Raw genomic sequence first — 22,622 nt, forward strand, 5'->3', positions numbered from 1 at the left:
AGTCAGAAGCAGAGTATGAGGGCCCTGACAGTACCTAGGTAAGGACTACTAGCCAGTCAGAAGCAGAGTATGAGGGTGCGCCACAATAGCAGCTAGGTGAGCATCATAACGTTTGTCTCTGAAGTAAAGGCTGGACTACAGTAGAGCTGTTTGGAGCAGTTGGTGAACAGTATTTTCTGTTGGAGATGGTATGTCCCTGTGGGGGGGACTTTTGGCTTCTTTACTTTGTAAAGCTATTACGTGTACAGAAAAGATATAACACAATAAAGGAAAGGGGAAAGCCAAAAGGTATAATTTGAGCACTTTAAATTAAGAAGAAAGTGGAATCAACACAGCACCGACAGGGCCACAGTGAGGAGGTGGTCAGGGTGGACCTGGCTGCTCTTATATTTTTATTTGTTTATCTCAGATTTTTCACGGTATTTTTAAAATGTTGACAGCGACACTATTTGCTGTAATATTACTCATAAGAATTTCATCAATTTAACTTTAATCTGACCAAATACATACACACGACGTCTCAACAGACCCCAGCCCCATCATGCCACTGCCATCACTCCAGCTACCCAAAAAAAGAAGGTTGTAAATGGGTTATACCGCGGACAAAGACATAAGCGGCTGCTGAGGTCTTGCCATCTTCGACTTTCAGGTCTCTGTAGAAGCACTGGTACTGCCCGGTTTCATTGACAGTGGCATTGGAAATGCGCAGCGCTGTGCAGAAGAGTCCCGATCCGCTGCAGTCACTGATGGAAAAGCGAGAGCTCGTAGGAGGGGTCGTCCACCTCAGGTACTGACGGCCTCTGTTAGTCAAGAGATAGAGAGCTCTGTCTGTGTGTTTGTGTACCCATCAATGGAGGAATTAAACTCAGTAACGTTAATACATACCTGCATATCAGTTCCAGGTTGTCAGATCTGTTCATCCTGTGAATGCCATGGATGTTCAGCAGTGGTGGATCTGGCATAAACCGCAGTTCGATGGCTGCAGGAATCAACAATTCAATCACAACAAAGACACAATCCACAGAGATGACGTCAGCCTGTACGGCCCTGACAACCAATAGCAACATAAAGGGGTCAGGGGTCTTTATTGTTCCCAATAACACGCACAGCATGGTCCTTACACATGGTTCATGGAAATTAAATCAGGTCAGAAGCATGAAGAAACTTAAAGGGCTGTTTTGTAACTGGCTCTCTGGCTACTCTGGGCCATTTTTCCACTGTTGCAGAAAATGGCTGAACTGTGTCAAAACAGGAAGCAGGGGAAGATGGGAAGGGTCAGGCTCAATGGCCAAGCACAGTGTGGCCTAGGTGGGGTTCCTGTTTCTGAGGATACAGGCTGCCCACCTCCTCCCTGTTAGGCCCTAAAGCACATAATGCATTGTATGGAGAAGAAAAAACAGTTTAGGTCTGACAAAGTAAGCATTATACGGTTTTGTCTTAGTTTAACTTGACCTATGAATAACGTGATCATCTCTTTTCTTTAACAATTAAAAACTGGAAATAAGACCGGCAGCAAAAATTTGCTTTCACACTGCAATATTTTTTCATACTCTTTGTATTTCAAATGTATCCAGTGAACAGATTCTTGCAGCTGTTTATAAATCACAACAGTAGTCAGCGCTAGCCCTATGACAGTCCTCATAGTCCCAACTGAGGACAATTTGGATTAATTGACAAAGAAATAAAAACAATCTGGTAAAATATTATTTAAGACTATAACAAAGCTCCTTCAGTTTGTCATTTATCTGAAAACATTAGTCATGGTAAAATTTTGAATTTATTCTCTTACCAGCAACGCAAAGGCTTTTTAGAAGAATGCCAAACAGTGGAATGACAGATACTGCCTGAGCCATCATCCAACTGAAGACATAGACAGAGTCCTTATGAACATCCAATAAAAAAAATCTTCAATATAGTATTAATAATCCTAAAAGCTCGGTGCTAATCCATTGATCCGTGATGGTTTATATTCCACTCCGGAGATATTTTGAAGTGCCACAAAGTCATGAAAACTAGCAGCAGAAGAGCGGCAGTGGACGCGGATCAGCAGCAGTAGGCCTACAGTGTAAAGTGTGTCCCAATGGAGCGGCTGCTGCAGAAAGGATGTAGGGAAGGAGAAAGGGGGGGGGGGCAGCAGGGGAGGAGCAACTCTCTCTCTCCCCCTGGAACTAAAAACTACCCTTCTGGACCTGTTGCTGTTGTTGATCCTTTTTTTAAAGGGACATTTCAGTAGTTTGAATGTTCAATTTAGTCTAATAAGCAGCACCCTGAAGTTAAGTTTCACTTGACTATAAATCGCAATAATACAGTATATGTACAGTATATGTATAAATGATACAAGTAAAGTCCATCCATTCAGTTCATCTTTAGCCCTTCTGTTCTCCTCCCGGGTTAAAAAACGGTCAAACATTCGACATTTTCATCCCCTTTCAGGCTTTTTTAAAATAGTTTTCACTAGTGCCACCTTACTACGACTAGATTTACATTACTTTTTGGAATTCATGTTCAATAATACTCATTTATTTAGAATTGTACCTAATACTTAAATTAAAAAAGCAGAAATTATGAATTATTTGCACTAATAAGTAAGATCAGAGGAATGAAAGTGATCAATTGTATTTGCAAAAAGCGTTGTATGGAATCCAATCAATTTGTTGAGGTAAATTGGTTAAAAGTAAACCCATATTTCAGATATTGACATTTTTTAAAGGGGTCAAATTTTGCCCAAGGACAACAGGAGGGTTAGTTAAAAAAAAGGTTTTAGCAATCAAATTAAACAGGCTATTAATTATGCAGAATGGCCCACTTGATAATAACACAAACTTTGAATATTAATATTGATGCATACATTTAAGGCAGTGCTGATTTGTAACATTTTGTATTTATAAGTAGGCTAACTAGCTGTCTAACTTAAGCTGTTAAATAATTGAGTAAATAGTACAATATTCCCCTAAATGTAGTGTAGTAGGAGTAAGCTATCAAGTAAAGTACAAGTAGGAATACTACCACCAAATTGTACTTAAGTAAGCCTCTATAGAACTTGAGTAAATGTACTTAATTACATTCCAACACTTTTAGTTATTAATAAGCTACTTATACAATTAGTCAAGTATTTATGGTATATTTATGTATAACTTTGATTATTAAATAACATTTATTAATCTTTTTCCACCAAAAGAAAAGCTGTATGACTGCAATGTTTAAATGCATTTAATGTAGAAGAAGAACAAATTGAGCACGTGATTACAGATAAATAACAGCTGGATGCCGAATCAAGCCAGGGGCTAAAACTGTGTGGGGGGCCCCTTCCTACTTCCTGCCCCCCACTTCCGGCACACTTACCCTCAGCTTTCATTTTAATCTCAACTACACACCCGTAAAGTTTCATTAATTCATCTTGCATGTTTGGGACGCAATCACAGAGACAATGTCTGTCTGCAGACATCCAAACACCTGGCAAAGTACTCAAAACTGCTTCGGTGGTGGGACTATAGGCACACACACACACACAAGGTGAAAATTATACCAGTGTCACGGCTTGTAACTAACTTTTAAAAAGTTATTTTGAAGAAATAAATTGGGAACTCATCCAAAAACAATTTCTTATTAACACTTTGGGGGGGGGGGCGATAGCTCAGTCCGTGGAGAGTTGGATTGGGTTGCTGGTTCAAGTCCACATACAGACCAAAGTATGGTGTTGGACTGGCAGAGGTGCCAGATCACCTCCTGGGCACTGCCAAGGTGCTCTTGAGCAAGGCACCGAACCCCCAATTGCTCGGGGTGCCTTTCCAATGGCAGCCCCCCCTCCCCACTCTAACATCTGTCCATTTAGTTCCAGGAGATTTGGAGCAACATAAGGATTTATATGGAGTAATGCTTGTGCCCCCTTGAACAATATGGTCCATTCACTCTCTTTTTAGCTTTGCTTTTGGTCTCCACCCACTCCACTTTGTCATTTGAATATATATATCTATTTATACTGTATTTGCGTACCTTTTCACAAATGGAAAATGGAACTGACACAACTGTAACACAACAACAATGACTATGACATGATTTATTTTGTAGTCTTCTAGCAGGACCAAATAAATCTATGGATCCAGTTTCATTGCCTGCCCAAAGATATCCGTTAAGCTTTGGAAGTTCGAGCTTAATTCGTCAGATCATTTGGGACAGAGCCAATACATGCCAGCAGGAAAACAGCATTTCACCTGCAGAGGAGGAGGAAAAGGAGGAGGTGTGTGTGTTTTGATGCTGGCGTGGATTCAGTAGGGTGTATAGGGGTGATGGGGTTTTATGTTATGTGCTAGATCCACATGTTTCCTGACCTGGTCACTTCTACGGGGACTCCTAGCTTACTAAAGCGCCTAACCCCCCCCCTCCTAACCAACACTTCCTGGAGGGCATTCCACACCAACTACACTTCTGGAAAAGCTGGAAACAGAAGACATTTTCCATTTCTCTTTCTGCTTTTGTTTTCCAAATTCAACATTAGGTGATTGCTTTGAACGCTGGCCATCTCAAAGCCAGAGAGACACATAAGAGGTGATTTTATAAAGAATCTGGAGGCAAATGGGGGGGACTGCAGGAAATGTTTGAAGTTGTGTGGGACATATTACATTTTTGGGTCTTAATATGAGTAATAGGTGCTTAGTATCTGCATCACATTTTAAATCCACCATGTTGTCCTTTCTTTTTTGATAAAAAACAAAAACAAAGCATAAAGAACCTAAATTGGTTCTGTGTTCTAATATAGAGAGCTAGAAGAAGTGTCTCTCTGAATTCACATACAGTGTTTGCATTAAAATCGCACTGAGAGAGAGAGACTGAGAGACTGAGAGAGAGAAAGAGAGAGAGAGAGAGAGAGAAAAAGAGAGATTTAGAGGGAGCGAGTAAAAGAGAGATTGAGAGAGAGAGAGTAAGAGATTGAGAGAGAGATTGAGAGACAGAGAGAGAGAGAGATTGCGAGAGCGAGATTGAGCGAGAGATTGAGCGAGAGAGAGAGTGAGAGATTGAGACAGCGAGAGAGAGAGAAAAATAGAGATTGAGAGAGAGAGAGAGAGTAAAAGAGAGATAGAGAGAGAGAGTGAGAGATTGAGACAGCAAGAGAGAGAAAAAGAGAGATTGAGAGAAAAAGAGAGAGAGAGAAAGAGACAGGGAGGGGTGAGTGTTTGTGTATCCACTCTACACTGTTGTCCAGAAAAGAGGGCACAGTTAAATTTGGGGAAACAAACACAAACTACATTCCGAGATGACATTATTATAAGAGCACAAAAGCCTGCCTATCTACTAAATAAAAAGCAATTTATATAATAAAATCTGAATGAAAATGTGTAGATTAAAAACCATGAAATATGTGTTGTGCATAAAATCCGGACAAATGAAATAGATAATAACAAAGAGATAAAACTTGGTAAAAGAAAATTGTCAGTCATCAAAAAGTTTGACTTTTCTGGAGCTCCAACTGAACTGAGCACATTAAACACAACACAGTTGACCTAAGTAATTACTGAGCAGAGAAAAACAACAAAAGAAGAAAGAGAGCGAGAAGAAATGACAATGACATGTTCACGGCAATGCACACAGAAACCAAACCACATACGGAGAAGCAGAAAAGACTTCAGCATAAATACAGTAGAAGGTTAGTTTAGCACAGTTAGAGGAACAGTTTTTCTCTGAGACCTGGGTGGCCTCTAGTTCACCCGGTAAGAGCGTGCGCCCAATGTAGGCCGGGGTTTGAATCCGACCTCCGACCCATTGCCATGTGTCACCCCCTATCTCTCTACCCCTTCCCTGTCTATCCACTATCAAATAAAAGGGAAAAAAATGTGTTTCATTAAAAAGAGCACAAAAGAGCAAGCTCTCTAAACCATACAACCAAACACCAATACAGGGATGTCAAACATACGGGCCTTGAGTCCCGGCCGGCCAAAGGGTCCAATCCGGCCTAACTGATGGCTTTGCAAAGTGTGGAGTTCGCACAGAATTCATTAAATCCAATTTTTTAATTTTCCTATTTATCCACTGGGGGTAATTATTTCCGAATAGGAGTAGCAGGCCCTATGTTGTGTCAGTAGTTTACATCCCACTTGGTTACAATCTGTAAACTTTGGGTTACTGGAGCTAGTCAAAGTCAAAAAAGAGAAAAAAAATGGGACACAGAGTGTTTGGCCTCCTGTCTGAAAATCTTGTGTGTGTCTTATTCATACCCAACCTACCTCCGCATAGGGGATTTGACATTAATGTACTTCATCAGGTGACTTCCAACTTTGCTCCCGTAATGATTGCTATGGCTAGACTGGGTAAAACCGCCCACTCTGCCGCTTAATTTAGTTTCTTTCCTTCAGCTCGGTCTGGAAACTTGCACGTTTAATGCTGCGTACCAGACATAGTTGTTAGCCCGTAAGTCACGACTTCAAGTCACGACTCACAACTTGCTAGCGTTCCAGGAAAAGTCACCACAAACCCTTCTAGCTAGCGTTAGCCACATGGCGTTAGCTAACTATCTGGTAGCGAAAACGTAAAGCTAGCTAACGCTAGCGGCTACCTACCGTTGACGTTAGCTAGGGTGACCAAACGTCTCGTCTTTTACCCGGACATGTCCACTTTTTACGTACTGTCCAGGGACTCCTGGGGGTGGGAGTTTATAAATTCTTGAAAATGTCAAATTGTCACTGTTTTTCATGGGCCCAATAGCATTAAGCGTGTACTTAAATTGACTGGCACTTTGCACACAACACTACGGTACTTTGTAGCGTGATTTAATTCCCGAGAGGCTGCCTTATATTTTAATATAGGCCTATATTATGCTTGCACATATGTTTCAGTGTCTAATAAAGGTGCTGGAGATTTTAAAGCTCACATGAACACCAAAAAACCTTATCTTATTACATTGAAAAGGTGTTAAGAGATATTTAGTTGAAGCTGGATTTTGGAGCTGACACAGAAGTTCATTTACATTATTTCATATTTATTTATTTATTTGAAAAGAGAGCTATTATTTTGTTTCAGGTTGTTACAGATTTGATTTTATTACATAAGTTGTTTTGTACCATTGAGGCATAATAAAGCATGTTCATTAAGCCTGTCTGTATTTGTGTCTCGAGGCCGGCCAGAGTGTCCTCTTTTTTTGTGAAATGAAATATGATCACCTCACGTTAGCTAGACAAATTACCCACAAGCTACCTGATACAGTGCACACAGCGTGCAAGAAACAAGAGACAGAGAAACTCTTGGTCCAGTAAAAAATGTTTCAAGAGGACACTGAGGACAAAGGAGGGAGGGGGGGGGGGGGCAGGAAACAGTCCACGCTTCATCCTGGACTCTATTGCCTCAAAGGCTTGACCAAGTCTTTCACACAACACACACTTCTTTTCCTTTGACACATTAATGCAGTGTGGAGAGGAGGAACACACCGAGTGAGACCTGTGAGTGGAAAGCTCAGCAAAAAATGAGCATGAGTGGATTACAGAGGCCGTGAGGTCGGACAACAGCATGTGCTCTAACGCTGGGATGCAGATCAAAGTGGAAGAACTGATGAGGTTTTGGAAAAAGCACTTAGATTCAACTTCCTTACTACTTCTACTCCGCTACATCTCAGAGGGAAAAATTGTTTTTCTTACGCTGCTCTAGCTGCATATTATCTGCACATGTATCTGTAGTTGTAGTTTACAAGATACATTGCAGAAAAAAACCTTTACATTAAAAAAATAAATGCACAAATAGTGCTTTATTTACTTTCCCAGCTATATACAAAGTGGTTAAAATTCCACCTACCACATTATTAAAATGCAGCTTTCATGTTAATTCATGCATAATTATAATGATCCAATGTCTATATTAATATTAGGCCATTATGGGTAACATTGTAACAATGTGAGTATTTTTACATTGTGATACTCTTACTTTTACATTAGTAAAGAATCTTACTTAGAGCTGAAACGATGAAATAAAAAGTTGATAAAGTGATTAAGTGGATATCTGATTGACAGAAAATTAACTCAGAAGCTATTTTGATAAGCAAATAATTGTTAAAGTAATTTTTTACGTTGTATTATAACCATAGACTGTATATTATAATATAAAATGTTAACTGTTAATATTAAAAGTCTATGATGATTATAACCAATAATTATTAAAACGAAAATAATCGTTAGATGCATAATCATTGGCTGCAGCCACAATATACTTACAAATACTATTACCATTACTGTTACAATTACATTATTAACTAAAGGACATCAACTTTTTGTTAGATAAGTAGCTATTGAATTACGTATTTCACTATCTTGCATTTAACTAACTTATTACAATTAAAAAATGACTTATCGTGGCATTTCCTGGCATCATTTCACCCGGAACTATTGTGACCGTTTCCCGACGGTCTCTATTCAGCGTCGCACAAAACAATGTCCACAAGCTTGAAAATGACTTGGGGCTTAGATAGCTATGGTTTGAGCTTTACTGATGTTTTATGGTCTTTTCTGGCTTTATTTTTCCTTTTAGCTTTGTGTGTTCACAAAATGTCATTACACCTGCCGAGAAAATATGAAACATGTCGTCTTTACGTGTTATTTCAGGATCTTATTCGGTACGGAAAGACCAAACAAAACCTCAAAAGAGACGACTGGCTGCGTGCATTTGACGTCCCAAAAAGGTAGCTATCCTTTTTTTACTTTTTTTTTACATTTTAGGGACCCAAAACAAGCTAAGTAAATGGATTAAATAATAATAAAAGTACATAAAATATCTGATTGAATAATGAAACATTTTGTGGCATTTCTTAAATTCCCTGAAAATTGCACAGAGTTTGGTGTGACAGAGATTTAGTGTAGCTGTGGAAAACACAGCTACACAATCGCGGTAAACTGTAATATAATGACTTTAGAAATTGTGTGCATAATTAACACATTTTTTAATATATTTACAGTGGAGTTCGAAAGTTTGAACACCCCAGGTAAAAATGTGTATTAATGTGCATAAATAAGCCAAGAAAAGATGGAAAAATCTCCAAAAGGCATCATATTTGTACCTGGGGTGCCCTATCTTTCGAACCCTACTGTAACTGACATTCTTGGGGTTAATTATCCCTCATGATGTCCTCATGCTGTCCTATATCAATGTTATTTTTAATTCACCAAAATAACATAATTGATTCCACACAACACTCTTTGGGAAGTACAAATCTCTACTTACATTAATTTTGGGGCGTCTTATTCAATTTTATAGCAAAAAATTGAAGTGGTTTTGAAGTAGTATTGTGGAAAAGTTGACATGTTCCAGTCTGTGATTATCCGTCAACATACATTCCTTTAATTTTAGTCGAAATAATTCCTAATTTCTACTTTTCTAACTCAAACATTAGGTATAATTTCCTATAAATGAGGTTTATTGACCATAGATTCCAAAAAATAACTAGAACTAAAGTTAATAAGTTATGTAGTGTTGAAAACATTAAAAAAAAGTGACAAACATTTTTTTTAAAAGTCAAAAGTGTTGAAAAAGGGAGAAAAAACTTAAAAAATTGATTAAAAAGTGTCAACAAAAGGGTTACTTTCAATTTTGACGGGAAGACAACACGAGGGTTAAAACCTTGAATGTGTTGATGCTTATTTAGTTACACACACACACACACACACACACACACACACATACTAACCATAACAGTTTTTTTACTTTTCTCTCTGTCCAGGTGGTTCTGGCATTTCTATGCCGTCTCTGTTGGCTGGAATGGTCTTCTTCTGGCCTTCTACCTGATCTCTATATTTCAGCATCAGTCATACCCATTATGGCTGACTGGGGTATTAGACTTTTTGACAGGTGTTCCCAGCACTGACAGTCAAGGTAGGCTCTTATTAAAGCCTTTGTTATCCTGTTTAATTCACACTGGTACTGTAAGGGGCAGCTAGTTTAAAACATCCTAAACAATTGTGTATTTTGTGGTAAAAGCAAGACATTTGGAACGGATGTAGGTTTATATGTTATGTAAAGATATGGATATGGGGATGCTGCAAATGTATCTCCTGAAGGGCCTTTCAAATGTTTGAGTATTCAAGCCATAAATGCAAGCCAAGGCTCAGTCGCTTCTTTTAGACATTGCACCACAGAAACAGCTAGCACAACAACATCTGAATCAACAGTACAAATCAATATGTGATGGCCGTGAAGTGCATCATTTAAAACATGGAGTTGCATCCTACTGACGGCATCCTCATGGCATCCACGGCCTCATGGGGACATGTAGAGTGATGCTCAAGTTTACACAGCCATGCTTAAGTTGACTAGAACGAGGAATAAAAAATCATATTTTGGAAATTGATTGTAATGCCTTAATTAAAAAAGAAAAGAAAAATCCAACCTTTAAGGACACCAATTTTCTCTGAGAATGAATCATAGATAAATAAATGTTTTTCCTTAAAATAGCGGGGGTATAAGTATACACCCCCCTCTGTTAAATTCCCAAAGAGTTGTATGAATCAGGATTCTATGCATCCTAATATATTTGCCTTGGCCTTTGGAATTAAAATAATTTACAAACAAATTTTTGTAAATCAGTGAACAAACGTACGCAACATAACTCGCTATTTTACATGTCACATTACATAGAAGAAAGAAAGCATCCTTAAAAAAACAGTGAAGGAAGCACATCTGTAGTAGGGCTGTTGAAGTTAATCATTGCATCGATGCATTGCAATGCAGACCTAGACGATTCTGCATTGAGGCACTGACAGACCATAATCGATTATTGCCTACTGATATTACTTATTGATTTTCCGGTCGCTGCTTATTTTGTTTTTGCCTTTTGTCTGCTGTGTTCGGACTCCGCTACATTCAGGAAGTGTCTTTTTTAAGAGCAGCTGATACAAAACGGGCGTTCGTATATCCGACTGGTTGAATATGTTGATGAAGACCATGTGAAGCAATATTTAATAATATTTAGGAGGTGACGCATCGTGATGAATTGTGATGTATCATATTTGAGTCATGAGACCAGTGAAGATGTACACCCCTAGTCTGTAGTCTTATAACATCTGATCTAATCAGCTAGAACATGTCTTGGCAAGAGTAATAAAAAAAAAGTTTTCAGCAACATTTAGGCATATTTATTATCTATATGGCAGCCATTCTGGAATATGGTCGCCATGGCCCTCATGGGCAAAATTTCCAGTGCATCGATATCTAGATCTTTTTTACAACTTATAAAATATATTCTGTGCCAAATATGTAGCTTTTATTGCAAATTTTACACTTTTTATGCCCCACTTTCTGGTCATCATACTGTGTTTTAGTCCCACAGCTGTCTACTCTGCTGGTGCAGCTGCTGCTCTGCGTCCACTCCCTCCGGAGGCTGATTGAGTGCCTGTTTGTCAGTGTTTTCTCTGATGGAGCCATACATGTGGTGCAGTATGTGTTCGGCCTGTGCTATTACATCGTATTGGGGTTGACGGTGCTCTGCGCAGATCGTCAGGGAAAAGGTAGAACCGAAATCACTTCTCTCTACATGTGCGGTTCCCTGGTTCTCCTTTGTGGCGTGATGTTTGTGATGTTCTTTTTAGGGAGCGGAACCCTCCTCTCTCAGCTCGACTGGTTTCATGCGGCTGGAAACGCACTTTTCATTGGAGCCTCACTGATGCAGCATCAATCCATTGTCTTGCTGGCCAGGCTTCGCACCGGAAAGTCAGGTATGCTTTTTCTGGGGGGGGGTTTGTTCTTTTACTACAAATCATGTATAATGAAGTACTGCTAATTATTATTAAATACCAATTGACCATAATTATTAGATCCGATTTTCTTTGCTGCCTCCAGCTCTGTAGAGCTGCAGCATTGGTGATCTGTGCGTTTATCCCAATTAATTTTTTTATTTGACAGGGTACAGCTTCTTAGCTGTACCAGAGTTAGCTACAAGCTGATTTATGTCTGTAAGCAATACCATTCACATTACACATAGTCATGTGATACATATAAATATATTCACTAGTGCAGCTTTAACATAGCCCATACTGCATGTAACCAATTGCATAGTAAGGTAAGGTAAACCACTTGTCTATCAGTGGCATGCATACTGATGTGTTTTTGGTTTGTTGTCTTTGGTGTCTTTCAGGGAGGGTGGAAACGCTGGCTCACAGAGTGCCAGAGGGAGGCTGGTTCGAGCTGGTGTCATGCCCACATTACCTCGCAGAGCTACTGATCTACGTCTCACTGAGCTTGGTTTTCGGATGCCTGTCTCTCACCTGGTGGCTTGTTGTTCTTTATGTGCTGTTCAACCAGGCACTGGCAGCACAGCTTTGTCATGAACTTTATATTACAAAATATGAGTCATATCCGAAGCGTAGAAAAGCATTTATACCTTTTGTGCTGTGATTTGTTATTGGAGCCCTCTGTTTCGCATTCCTTATTGGGAACTGTAAAGTCCTAGAAAAATGTCAGAGAAGTCTGATGATATGAAGGTGTGGGAGTAAAACTCTTCTCACTCTGAGCACAGCATTCTTCCACAGCAGAAGTCTCTCCATGAGAGGTGAGCTGTTGTGTCATCAATGTAACTGAAAATCACTTGTTCCTCACAATACCTTGTTTTGTTGGAATGAGGTAATCATGGACAGATGACACATTTTCTCAACTTAAATGTTTTTTTACAGCATACCAGCTTGTCTCTATAACAATAAGTATTCTGTTAAATAAGTGGGTATGACGTAATAATGAGAGAAATGTTATAAGTATATAGTGATAAAAGTTTTTAAAGGTGCCCTGCCACGCGTATTTCATGACTTTGTGGTAATGTCTGAAGTTCTACCATTGGACTCTTGGACGTAACTTGGTTACCTTGGTTACCTTGTTTCAAGCCATTCTAGCGTGGTATAGAAAGCCTGCAGGAAGACTCAGCTCCATTTGTGCCAGTTCTTGCTGCTTGACTCTGATTGGCTAACAGCTAGCCAATCAGAGCCTGGCTATCAGCATTCTTTACCCAGGTCATGAATATTAATGAGCTCAGGCAACATGACATCAGACTGACCAGCTGTAGTGATTGGTCTGATTTCTCCTCTTATTTCTTTCCAGTGGCTAGAGCTGACAGAGGAGGGAGCAGTTCATCTTCAAATTCCCAACATAACATAATTACATACGGACCTGATATATTAAAAAAAAAAAAAAAAAAAAAAAAGTAGTAAAAACGGTTTTGTGTGGCAGGGCACCTTTAAAGAAAATCTCATTAATATAAGAAACTTAGTTTTTTCCATAATGATGGATATAACAATACCCTGCTGTTGCACAAACATTTGGAAATAGTTTTTGATACATATATCAACCTGAATACCAAATCAACTTTATTACAATTTTACACAATAAAAAGGAAACTGAAAAGTAAGAATGGGAGTGGAATGGTTAATTACTTTCTGTATACTTATTTATTTTAATTACTTTGTGTATAATTGGAGTCCACACTAAGATTTCAGAAATCCCCTAAATAGTAACTGATTTTAATTAAACCTTGGGCCAAAAAACTGATAAAGATTACTTTTAGTGTACAGAAAATACACATTTTTATAATTAAATATGCATTGTAAAACAATCACTACAGATTACCCAGAGTGGTCAGAGGTTCTTGTACACAAGTGATAGCCCCCCCCCCATCACTTACCCTTCACTAACCTAGAGATAGGCATGTTGTTATTTCAGTCAGCTTAATAGATGGTTTGATTTGTATTGAGAGATGATCTTAGGGAAAGTTCCCCACGCCTATCTGATGATGGGGGGGCTATTTTAATTCCAAAGTCCAAGGGAACTTTATCATGATGCACAGTATTCTGATCCATTAAATAACTTACTTTTTAATAATATAAATGTGCCTGCCTCTATGGGATATTAACATGGGGGGGGTGTACTTATGCCCCCTGTGATGTACATTACATTAGTCATTCACAAAGAAAATTTGTGCTTTTCTTAAATGTTTTGAATTAAAGCATTAAGATCAATTAAAATTAAATAAATGTATTCCTCTTTTTAATCTACTTCAGCATGGGTGTGTAAACTTATTCAAGCCACTGTCTCCTCATTACAGGCCAAGACAGGACTACTTCAATGAATTAAATATAAATGGGTCCTGTGTGTGGCAGCAATTTTGCAGCAAGGCTTCTAGTCTGCAGAAAAGCCAGAAGAAGAAGAAGAAGTAGACGAAGAAGAAAGAATCTAACTTCCGCCTGGTCGGTTAGGTGGCATCGTGACGTGTATAAGCAAGGATTCCCTTAAATGTTATAGCTAGGTAGGGAGCTAATATGAAGTTAGCCCGTTTTGTCATCGATGATATTAAGTGATTTCCAAAAGGCAAATTAAAGCGCAAACTGCGGTCAGTCCTTTGGAAGCCATAATGCCTCTCATGGTCGGCGGAGGGGACCGACGTGCTGCTAGAAATGGGATGTCCTTCTTCTTCCTGCTCTCCGCCGTATTGTTGCTGTTGGTCGGAGTTGCTGCGGTTCCAGAGGAGAACCCGCCTGTCAAAGAGCAACCCCCACAAGAGGTACAAGCTTTGAGTTAAGAATGACCAATTAAACCTTTTATCGTCGCCGGAGCTGCTACTGCTAGCTAGCGGCTCCGCGCTAGCCACATGCTAACTGAGATAGCTACCTGCCACATTGTGTTCCGGTTGTAACCATAGACCGTTAATATACAGTCTATGGGTGTAATGTTAGCTCAAGTGGGTAAACTTGGGCTTTCATTTGAGATATGGCAAGCAAATGTTAAGAAAACATGAAATACAAAGGGGTGTTAGCATGTCGCTTATAGCTTTGTTTACAATAATGGATACTTTATTAATCCGGTTTAAGGAAATTACTATTTACACTCAGTTATTACACACGCATACCCAATACCAATATACATGCACTAAATGGCGCCCCGACCAGTAAGGGGTTTGGTGCCTTGCTCAATCACCTAGGAGATGAACTGGCGCCCTTCCAGCTACCAGTCCCCCACCATACTTTGGTCCGTGTGGGGACTCGAACCAGAGACCCTCCGCTTCCCAACCCAACTGACTGAGCTACTGCCACCCCTTACATTTTCAATAATGTCCTCAGGCGCGACAGACATTGAATTTGACTTTTATAAACTGAGTGTACCGGGGTTAGCCCAATGTCCCCACATTGCTAGGACATTTTCAAAATTAGGTATTCCCACAGTTCCCTTTAATTTAAGCCCTATCCTCCCACGACATTTTGTCAGGGTCAGGGCGGTAAAATCTGAAAAATATGAAAACGGAAATGTTGGAACATAGGGCCTTTATTTTGAAAAAAGTCTTCCATGTGGGAGCATACGGCTGGGGGAACATGGGCATGCTTCCAGTGTAAAGTAGCTGACTGTCTTGTGTGTTACTCTGTTGCCTTTGTTTGCAGAAAGCCTCGAGTCCCCATCCGATAGGTCCGGCAGTTTCGGAAGATGTCCCCAAAGAAAGAAACACGGGTTTCATCCATGCCTTTGTGGCCTCTTTCTCTGTCATCATCGTCTCTGAGTTGGGAGACAAGACCTTTTTCATTGCAGCCATCATGGCCATGCGTTACAACCGCCTCACTGTGTTGACAGGTGCCATGCTGGCCTTGGGAGCCATGACTTGTCTTTCTGGTTAGTAGAAGTGAATGTCTTGTTTTTGTACCAACGTCCTTTGAGATTAAAATCCCCGTTTCAGGTGAGACCTCTCCAAAATAGCACACTAATACAAGGTTACAAAAATGAAGACAAAAACAGACAAGGGACAATTTAAAATGAGACATGTTAAAAACTGACAGACCACAGATACATGATATAAAATCTCGTTTAGGAATGTAACTCATCAGTTTTGTTTTTGTTTTTTTTAAATCAGTTTTGAACTCTCCCAGGGAGACAAAATCACAACAACTGTTGGTGAGCGATAGAAGATTACACAGAAATTAAGGGATATTACCTTTTTATAGCTTTGTATAAAAAAATATACCAACGCTGCTGTCTCCTTGGGCTTAAAGGCCACAAAACTAGATCATAAAGTACACAGTGATGTGTACGGTAAAACGCAGAGAACTGTGATACACAGTTAAGGAGGCCGCGTGCATGTACAGTACATACTTTATTTGGGGATTTTTAGCCTAGCCTTCAGTTTTTTCACTAGGTTCTCAGTATGCACTTTAAAACCGAGCCTGTCTGTTGGTTCCTCTCCTAAGGAATAGATGCCTTGTCACCCACACACACATCAGCAAAGCCGCTGAACTGCAGCTCATGGGCAAAGGAATCGAACACAGGGCAGCACGTCATTGCTAATAACATTTGTTACCAACCTACAGTAGCTGCTGTAATGTTATTATGATTTAAAGCCTAACTGATTCTCACATTATGTCAATTAAGTTTACTTGATATTTGGAACTCTTTCGCAGGGGTAACACATTTGGATGGGGCGGTAGCTGGTAAAGTCTGAAGGGAGAACAAAGGCTGCTTTCCAGATTTTGGGGGTGGAATTAGTCTGGAGGCCCGTGTTAAACATACGAGCAATATGAGCTACGTCCTGCTGTGCCTTGTAATGCCGCACATTGCCCTGTTATGCCATGAACTACTACAAAGAACTACTACAAACTACTATTTTTTGTGACTACTATTGCCACTCTTCATTTTAACCCCAACCGGTCGTCAGAAACCGCCTACCAAGAGCCCGGGTCTGGGTCTGGGTCTGTCCCAGGGTTCTGTCTAAAAGGAAGTTTTTCCTTGCCACTGTCGCCCTGTTGCTCGCTCTGGAGGAAACTACTACAACTGTTGGGTCCTTGTAAATTCTGGAGTGGGGTCTAGACCTGCTCTATCTGTAAAGTGTCTCGAGATAACTCTTGTTATGAATTGATACTATAAATAAAATAAAATTGAATTGAGCAATAGGCTCAGCAATAAAATCCACCTCAAGCATCAGAAGATGAGGATCCAGGTTGTCTGGGCCAGGCGACTTCTTGGATCAATAGCAGGCGTGAGTCTGTAACGGAGAGGTGTCCCAAAGCTGGAATTAGAGCTCTGTGCTCTAAATATGTGTGTAAATAATGAAGTAGTTGTTGTATCCACCCCCCAGTGCTGTTTGGCTATGCCACCACCGTCATCCCCCGAATCTACACTTACTATGTGTCCACCGCTCTGTTTGCCATCTTTGGTATACGCATGCTGCGAGAGGGGCTGAAAATGAGTGCCGATGAAGGCCAGGAGGAGCTGGAGGAGGTGCAGGCAGAGATCAAGAAGAAGGACGAAGAGGTGAGCCAATACGTAGAAAGACACCCCAGGGTGACCATAAGTAAGCCAAGCATACATAATGTATATCATTTGACCCACTCACAGGCTCCCCCATGGTTTCACATTCCTCTACTACCAGGAATGCTTTGTCATGGTGTTGAAGATAGTGTTGTACTCGCACATGCAAGGAGGAAGACCTGGAAAGATGCAGTTCAAGTGTCAGTGTGAGGGTTTAACTTTGAAATTGGTTGAATCCAAAGTTAATGCAATGACTGTGGAAGGCGTGTGTATTACCCCAATGAGTGAGAGTATGGGGCTGTTTACTGTTAAAATCGCAGCTCTCACAGGGGAACGTAGGGCTCAGGGATTTCTTTCTTTCTTCAGAGTGCCATTTTCCTGCCAGATATTTCCGTTACAAGTCTATTATTATCTTTTTTAAGTTTAGCTCAAGTTCAATATTCCCTGTGTAACCGATAGAACTCTTTATTTGTATTAGAGATGCACCAATTGATCAGAATTGGCCGTGACCTCCCGGTCAGTCTGACATATGCAGATTTTTATGCCGGTCAAATTCCCTCGGGCACATGATTTACGTTACGCAACATCAGCTCCACATGCAGGGTTTCTGCTGTATGCATGTAGCAGCGGCGCACTGTTCCTGAGTCAGCTGTTTATGAAATGTCATAAAGTCGTATTATACAGGGTTCTGCACAGCCGTCTACTCTACTGATCTCAGGCTCTCTCTCCCCTCTGAGGCTGAAACACTGGAACATGAACACTGCACTCACGCAGTCCTGTGAAATATGCCAACTACAGTTATTTGGAAAGTACCGTTTGGCCCACTGACTTTGATGAATTAACTGTTTATCGGAACCCAGAAAAGACAAAAACTAATGTTAGCTAACGCTCTGGCCCCTCTGCCTCTGACGCCCTGCTGGCTGATGTAGGACACGCTGTATTTATAAAAAAAAAAGAGAGAGAGGCTGTATTCCTCCGACACGCTGTATTAACTTTAGTTTAAAATGATTTCCAGGTTAGTTGGGGTGCATACTCAATTTTTTTTCAGTTGGATATTGGATGTGAAAAGAAGGAAATGGGTTTTCCATAACATTACACTTTTGTTTGAGTTTGTTCCCAAAGGGGGGGGGGGGGGGGGGGGGGGGGGTGCGTGTGGGTGTGGGTGTGTGTGTGTGAAATTGCTGCCTTCCTAGCGGTAGATTGAACTGAGGTTTCCTAGATGATAAACCTTTAGTTAAGTCTGTGTCCTAAAGTCGGGGACTCCCGACATGTTGTGTGGCGTTCACTGTGTGTACGAGAGTGAAGATAAATTAATTAAAAAAGAAAGAAAAAAAAAAAGACCTTTTGTCCTCTGTTTTCTGCGTAGCTCCAGCGGTCCAAGCTGGTTAATGGGACTCCAGATGTGGAGGCTGGATCAGGGGCCGCCATGCCTCAGGGAAAGTGGCACAGCTTCATCTCCCCCATCTTCATCCAGGCCCTCACCCTCACCTTCCTGGCCGAGTGGGGGGACCGCTCGCAGCTCACCACCATCATTCTAGCTGCGCGGGAGGTTTGTTACATTACCTCTAAGGCACAAGCCTGTGTGTTTTAGTACCTTTTTAGATAGTATTCTACAGTATCGCAGCGCTGCCTTTTCACCTTGGGTGACCCCGGTGCTAAACAACATGCTCAGTTTATCTTATTCAGCCGTACCGCAAACAGCAGAAACCCCGACTGCGGTGATAATACGCTGTTATTTAAACATTTATGAAAGGCAATGCATTACGTTTTCATGCATCAACATAAAAGGCCGCTTTTTATTTGAATTCCCAGAATCCATTTGGAGTTGCCGTGGGTGGTACCATTGGACACTGTTTGTGTACAGGACTGGCCGTGATTGGAGGGAGAATGATCGCCCAGAAAATATCTGTCAGGACAGGTGAGAGTTGCTTTTTCTTTTTCTGAAAGCAGATTAGATTTTTTTCCAGTTTTTCATGTTCACAGCCCATCCTTAAAATGTTATCGTTATATTGGCTAAAGAGAAGCTTCTTTACAACACAGGGAATCTCAGACGAGATCCTGACTTGGGTTACGTGATATCTACATGAAAGTGACATGACACTGTCATGAATGCCTTTTTAGTGTCTTTTTTTTCTTCTTTTTTTATGACAAGTTAGGATTAGAGTTAGTGTTCACGTGTCACTCCTATGTAGATACCTTCAAGTAAACTGTCATAGGATAGATTCCAACTGAATTACGTTGAACTGTAGAACAACGTGCGTTGGTTGTTTGTCTATAACTAAATTTTCTTGTTTTGCTCCCATAGTTACAATCATTGGAGGGATTGTGTTCCTGGCGTTCGCCTTGTCGGCCCTGTTCATCAAGCCAGACGCTGGATTGTGATCGGACCAAAGACTTTCCGGTTCTCTCTGTACATACATGTCAGTTTTGGAGTTGCTGTAGACAGACTGTAGTTTTGACTCCGTATGCGACGGGCTGAACAGAAAGCCAGAGTCCCGTCCTGTTCTCCTAGCGAGCCTCTGTTGCCCTGCAGTAGCGGAACTCGATGGGTTTTCTCGTGCAGGTCTAACACTTCCAACGTTTTTTTTGTTTGTTACCCAGGCGTTTTAAATCCCCCCCGAACACCCACCCATTTCTGGCTGAATGCACTCTGCTCAAGTTGAAGGTGGGCCAGAGCTTTGATGGGAACTTGTTAAGTCACAAATTCTTTCGACCAATAAGGATGATAAAGGGGCTGTTTGTCCCGCCCTAACCATTGCAACAACACTAAGACTACGTTCCGACTGCAGACCATAATACTCAATTCCGATTTTTTTGTTGACATTCTTTATTTTTTTAAATGTGGCAACAGACTCAACTGGGCGTGATCTGACCGAGCTCGCATTTAAAAAAAGGATGTGACCTGTAACGGATTTGGACCACATCCAAGTGGCCCAAATCGGAACTAGAAAAGATCAGATGCCTTGTGACTTGGGCACTTCACGCTGTAATGTAAAAAAACAAGACAGGAGCAAAAAAAAAAAAAATGGATTTGTGTCACTTTGGCCTGCAGTCTGAATGTTTTATCTCTACTACAGAAGTTGGATTCACATTGAACTCGAAACAGAAAGTCCTGGGAACTTCTCATAAAGTCTTGATGACGTTAAAGCCTCAATGAGAAGACACCGTTGACTTAAAGAGGCTGGCAAGGAAGGCGGGGCAGGACTGTAGCTCTCTTGGAGGGCTGCATACTCCTCACAAGGTGTGTGTGTTTGAGAGAAAGGAAGACGGGATTGTTACTGATCGCTGGCCTCCGAGCCGTCTGTGAATGGGTCTGTGGCTCGTCAACAGACCCTGACATGCAGTACTTCCTCCCACTCAGCCGTCGGTTAGACCCCATTTAAAAGAGTCCATTTAAAAAAGAAATCTTTGCCTTTTTTCTTCTTCTTCTTGTTTTTAAATGTTAATGTTTTATGACTGTTGGTATACACATAATAAGCAGGCCTACTTTACGTTAGATTTAACATTTTCCAATGTAAGGTAAGGCTGGGCGATATATTGATATCGTGATATGAGACTAGATATCGTCTTACTAAGTGGATATCGTAACAGTAACATGGTCCTGGTGTTGTCTTTTCCTGGATTTAAAGGCTGCATAACTGAAGTGATACATACAAGACAGTTTTAGCTCTATTATTTGACTTTAGGCACTTAGCCATTGTATTTACATTACTGATTATAGTAGTAATCAAAACTCCTATTGGGAAAAGATCTTGTGAAAGCACCAATTGTTAACCCCTTAATAATGTCAAAATGTCAATATCTAGGTATTTGATAAACACTATTGTGATATCTGGTTTTCTCCATATCGCCCAGCCCTAGCGTGAAGAAGAACACTGCGAAACCCCAGCGCCAACAGTTTTATGAGATTTGATTTAAATTGATATTTTATTTAAGGCAGAGACGTCATTGATATATTTCCTTCAATTAATTCTCTGTTTCACATAGGAAGAGACGTAAACCACTAGAATACCTCTTTGTCCAGGTGTAGCCACAGCTCGTAGGAGTATCTGTATAGGTACAGTGCCCAGAGAACTACAAAACCGCTTAAAGGTCCCATGACATGGTGCTCTTTGGATGCTTATATCAGACCTTATTGGTCCCCCAATACTGTATCTGAAGTTTTTATATAGACCTTAGTGGTCCCCTAATACTGTATCTGAAGTCTGTTTTATATAGGCTGTGGGGGGGGGCTTGACTAACTGCCACTTTGCTAGTTTTGAAAGCCATGATGTCTCTCTCTCATGCAGGGGCCAAATTCTCTGGGCGGGCATATCAGAGAAAGTGGAGGTAACCTGGCCCCTTATGACCTCACAAAGGGCAAGATTCAAGATCGGCCCATCTTAGCTTTCATTTTCTCAAAGGGAGAGCAGGATACCCAGGGCTCGGTTTACACCTATCATAATTTCTAGCCACTGGGGTACCATAGGCAGGCTGGGGAACGCATATTATTATTATTATTTTATAATTATATGTTAAAAAACCTAAGTGACATTTTCATGCCATAGGACCTTTAACATAGTTTATGTGCACCTCCTTTAAAATCACATATTGGAGATGTTGATTGATCTGGGTGCTTCATATATACTGATTCTAGATCCGGTGCCGATAGTGAACAAACCATGGATCAGGTGGAAGGATGGCCAGTAATCACCACTACATATTCCTCAGAGATTAAAGCCATTACGGATGAACCTCGCTGCCTCTATAGTTGCTGCCCCGAATCGCAAAAGCAGTGCTTCACCATCGGATAGAAAATAAATCCAAAATATATCCTACTCCAACTCTCCAGTACAAGTCACTACCTTTGCCATAAGCACCTGGACATGGAAATGGAATTCAAGCCTACGTTTCACCTTTTTGTTTAGTGGTTCTCTATTTATTCAGCTTCATTTGCTTTCCTTTATAAGCTATAGTACTGTAGAAACGTAAAGGGCAAGAGGTTACCATAAGCAGACTACTGGAGTGGAGGAAAGGGATGGAAATATTTTTTTAACGTGAACAGACTTAAGCTGCATTGTCAATATTTGACAGGCTGTGTCCAGCTGTGAAATACTTCTGTTTGTGCTACAGGTCGGTGGAAATGTACGGAAGAGGATTAGGGAGATCTGACTTTATTCTCAGAATTCTGAGAATAGAGTTAGAACTACATTTTTTCACCAGTGCCCCTAATCCTCTTCATTAGAAATGCCTATATATCTAAAACACTCAATAAAAATGTTTCATGTGCTGTCTGATTTCTGGACCAACCGATTTGTGCGTGTGGTTTATTGAGCTGAGTGGACCCGCCTAGGACAACAAGTAGATTGAGCTAGCAGCAGAGTTTTCATTTGAATTTTATTTTCAAA

At 40.6% G+C, this 22,622-nt stretch overlaps 3 protein-coding genes and 1 long non-coding RNA gene across 6 annotated transcripts in view; 2 read left to right on the forward strand and 2 right to left on the reverse strand.

Moving 5' to 3' along the window:
• The window catches only part of kdr (kinase insert domain receptor (a type III receptor tyrosine kinase)), a 21,148-nt gene extending 19,077 nt beyond the window's left edge, over positions 1-2,071 (reverse strand). For both annotated transcript variants that reach the window (XM_034880889.1, XM_034880888.1), the window contains exons 1-3: positions 1,790-2,071; positions 886-979; positions 598-800 (exon numbers count right to left, since the gene is read on the reverse strand). In XM_034880889.1, the coding sequence (XP_034736780.1) occupies positions 598-800; positions 886-979; positions 1,790-1,856 (364 nt within the window). In that variant the 5' untranslated portion in view covers positions 1,857-2,071. The remainder of the gene's footprint in view (positions 1-597; positions 801-885; positions 980-1,789) is intronic.
• Positions 2,072-5,660: 3,589 nt separating this feature from the next.
• On the reverse strand, positions 5,661-21,303 carry LOC117950197. Its single transcript, XR_004657836.1, has 3 exons — positions 21,219-21,303; positions 18,061-18,063; positions 5,661-5,673 (listed from the first exon to the last, which is right to left on the reverse strand). It is a non-coding gene; the product is annotated as an uncharacterized LOC117950197 (long non-coding RNA).
• srd5a3 (steroid 5 alpha-reductase 3) lies at positions 8,364-12,479 on the forward strand. Its single transcript, XM_034880949.1, has 5 exons — positions 8,364-8,656; positions 9,692-9,843; positions 11,289-11,474; positions 11,556-11,681; positions 12,101-12,479. Exons 1-5 carry the CDS (start codon positions 8,409-8,411, stop codon positions 12,358-12,360), a joined length of 972 nt encoding a protein of 323 aa, XP_034736840.1. The 5' UTR covers positions 8,364-8,408; the 3' UTR covers positions 12,361-12,479.
• tmem165 (transmembrane protein 165) lies at positions 14,158-21,113 on the forward strand. Of its 2 annotated transcripts, XR_004657828.1 has the most exons (7): positions 14,158-14,509; positions 15,381-15,606; positions 17,063-17,238; positions 18,602-18,784; positions 19,048-19,153; positions 19,541-19,698; positions 20,477-21,113. XR_004657828.1 is itself a non-coding variant. In XM_034880953.1 (6 exons), exons 1-6 carry the CDS (start codon positions 14,360-14,362, stop codon positions 19,615-19,617), a joined length of 918 nt encoding a protein of 305 aa, XP_034736844.1. In that variant the 5' UTR covers positions 14,158-14,359; the 3' UTR covers positions 19,618-20,378. The 2 variants fall into 2 exon arrangements, 1 of the variants encoding a protein (XP_034736844.1); XM_034880953.1 differs by lacking the exon at positions 20,477-21,113 and having other exon boundaries at positions 19,541-20,378.
• Positions 21,304-22,622: the final 1,319 nt, after the last annotated feature.

This window comes from Etheostoma cragini, chromosome 9 (genome assembly GCF_013103735.1).
Source record: "Etheostoma cragini isolate CJK2018 chromosome 9, CSU_Ecrag_1.0, whole genome shotgun sequence".
NCBI classification, from domain to species: Eukaryota; Metazoa; Chordata; class Actinopteri; order Perciformes; family Percidae; genus Etheostoma; species Etheostoma cragini.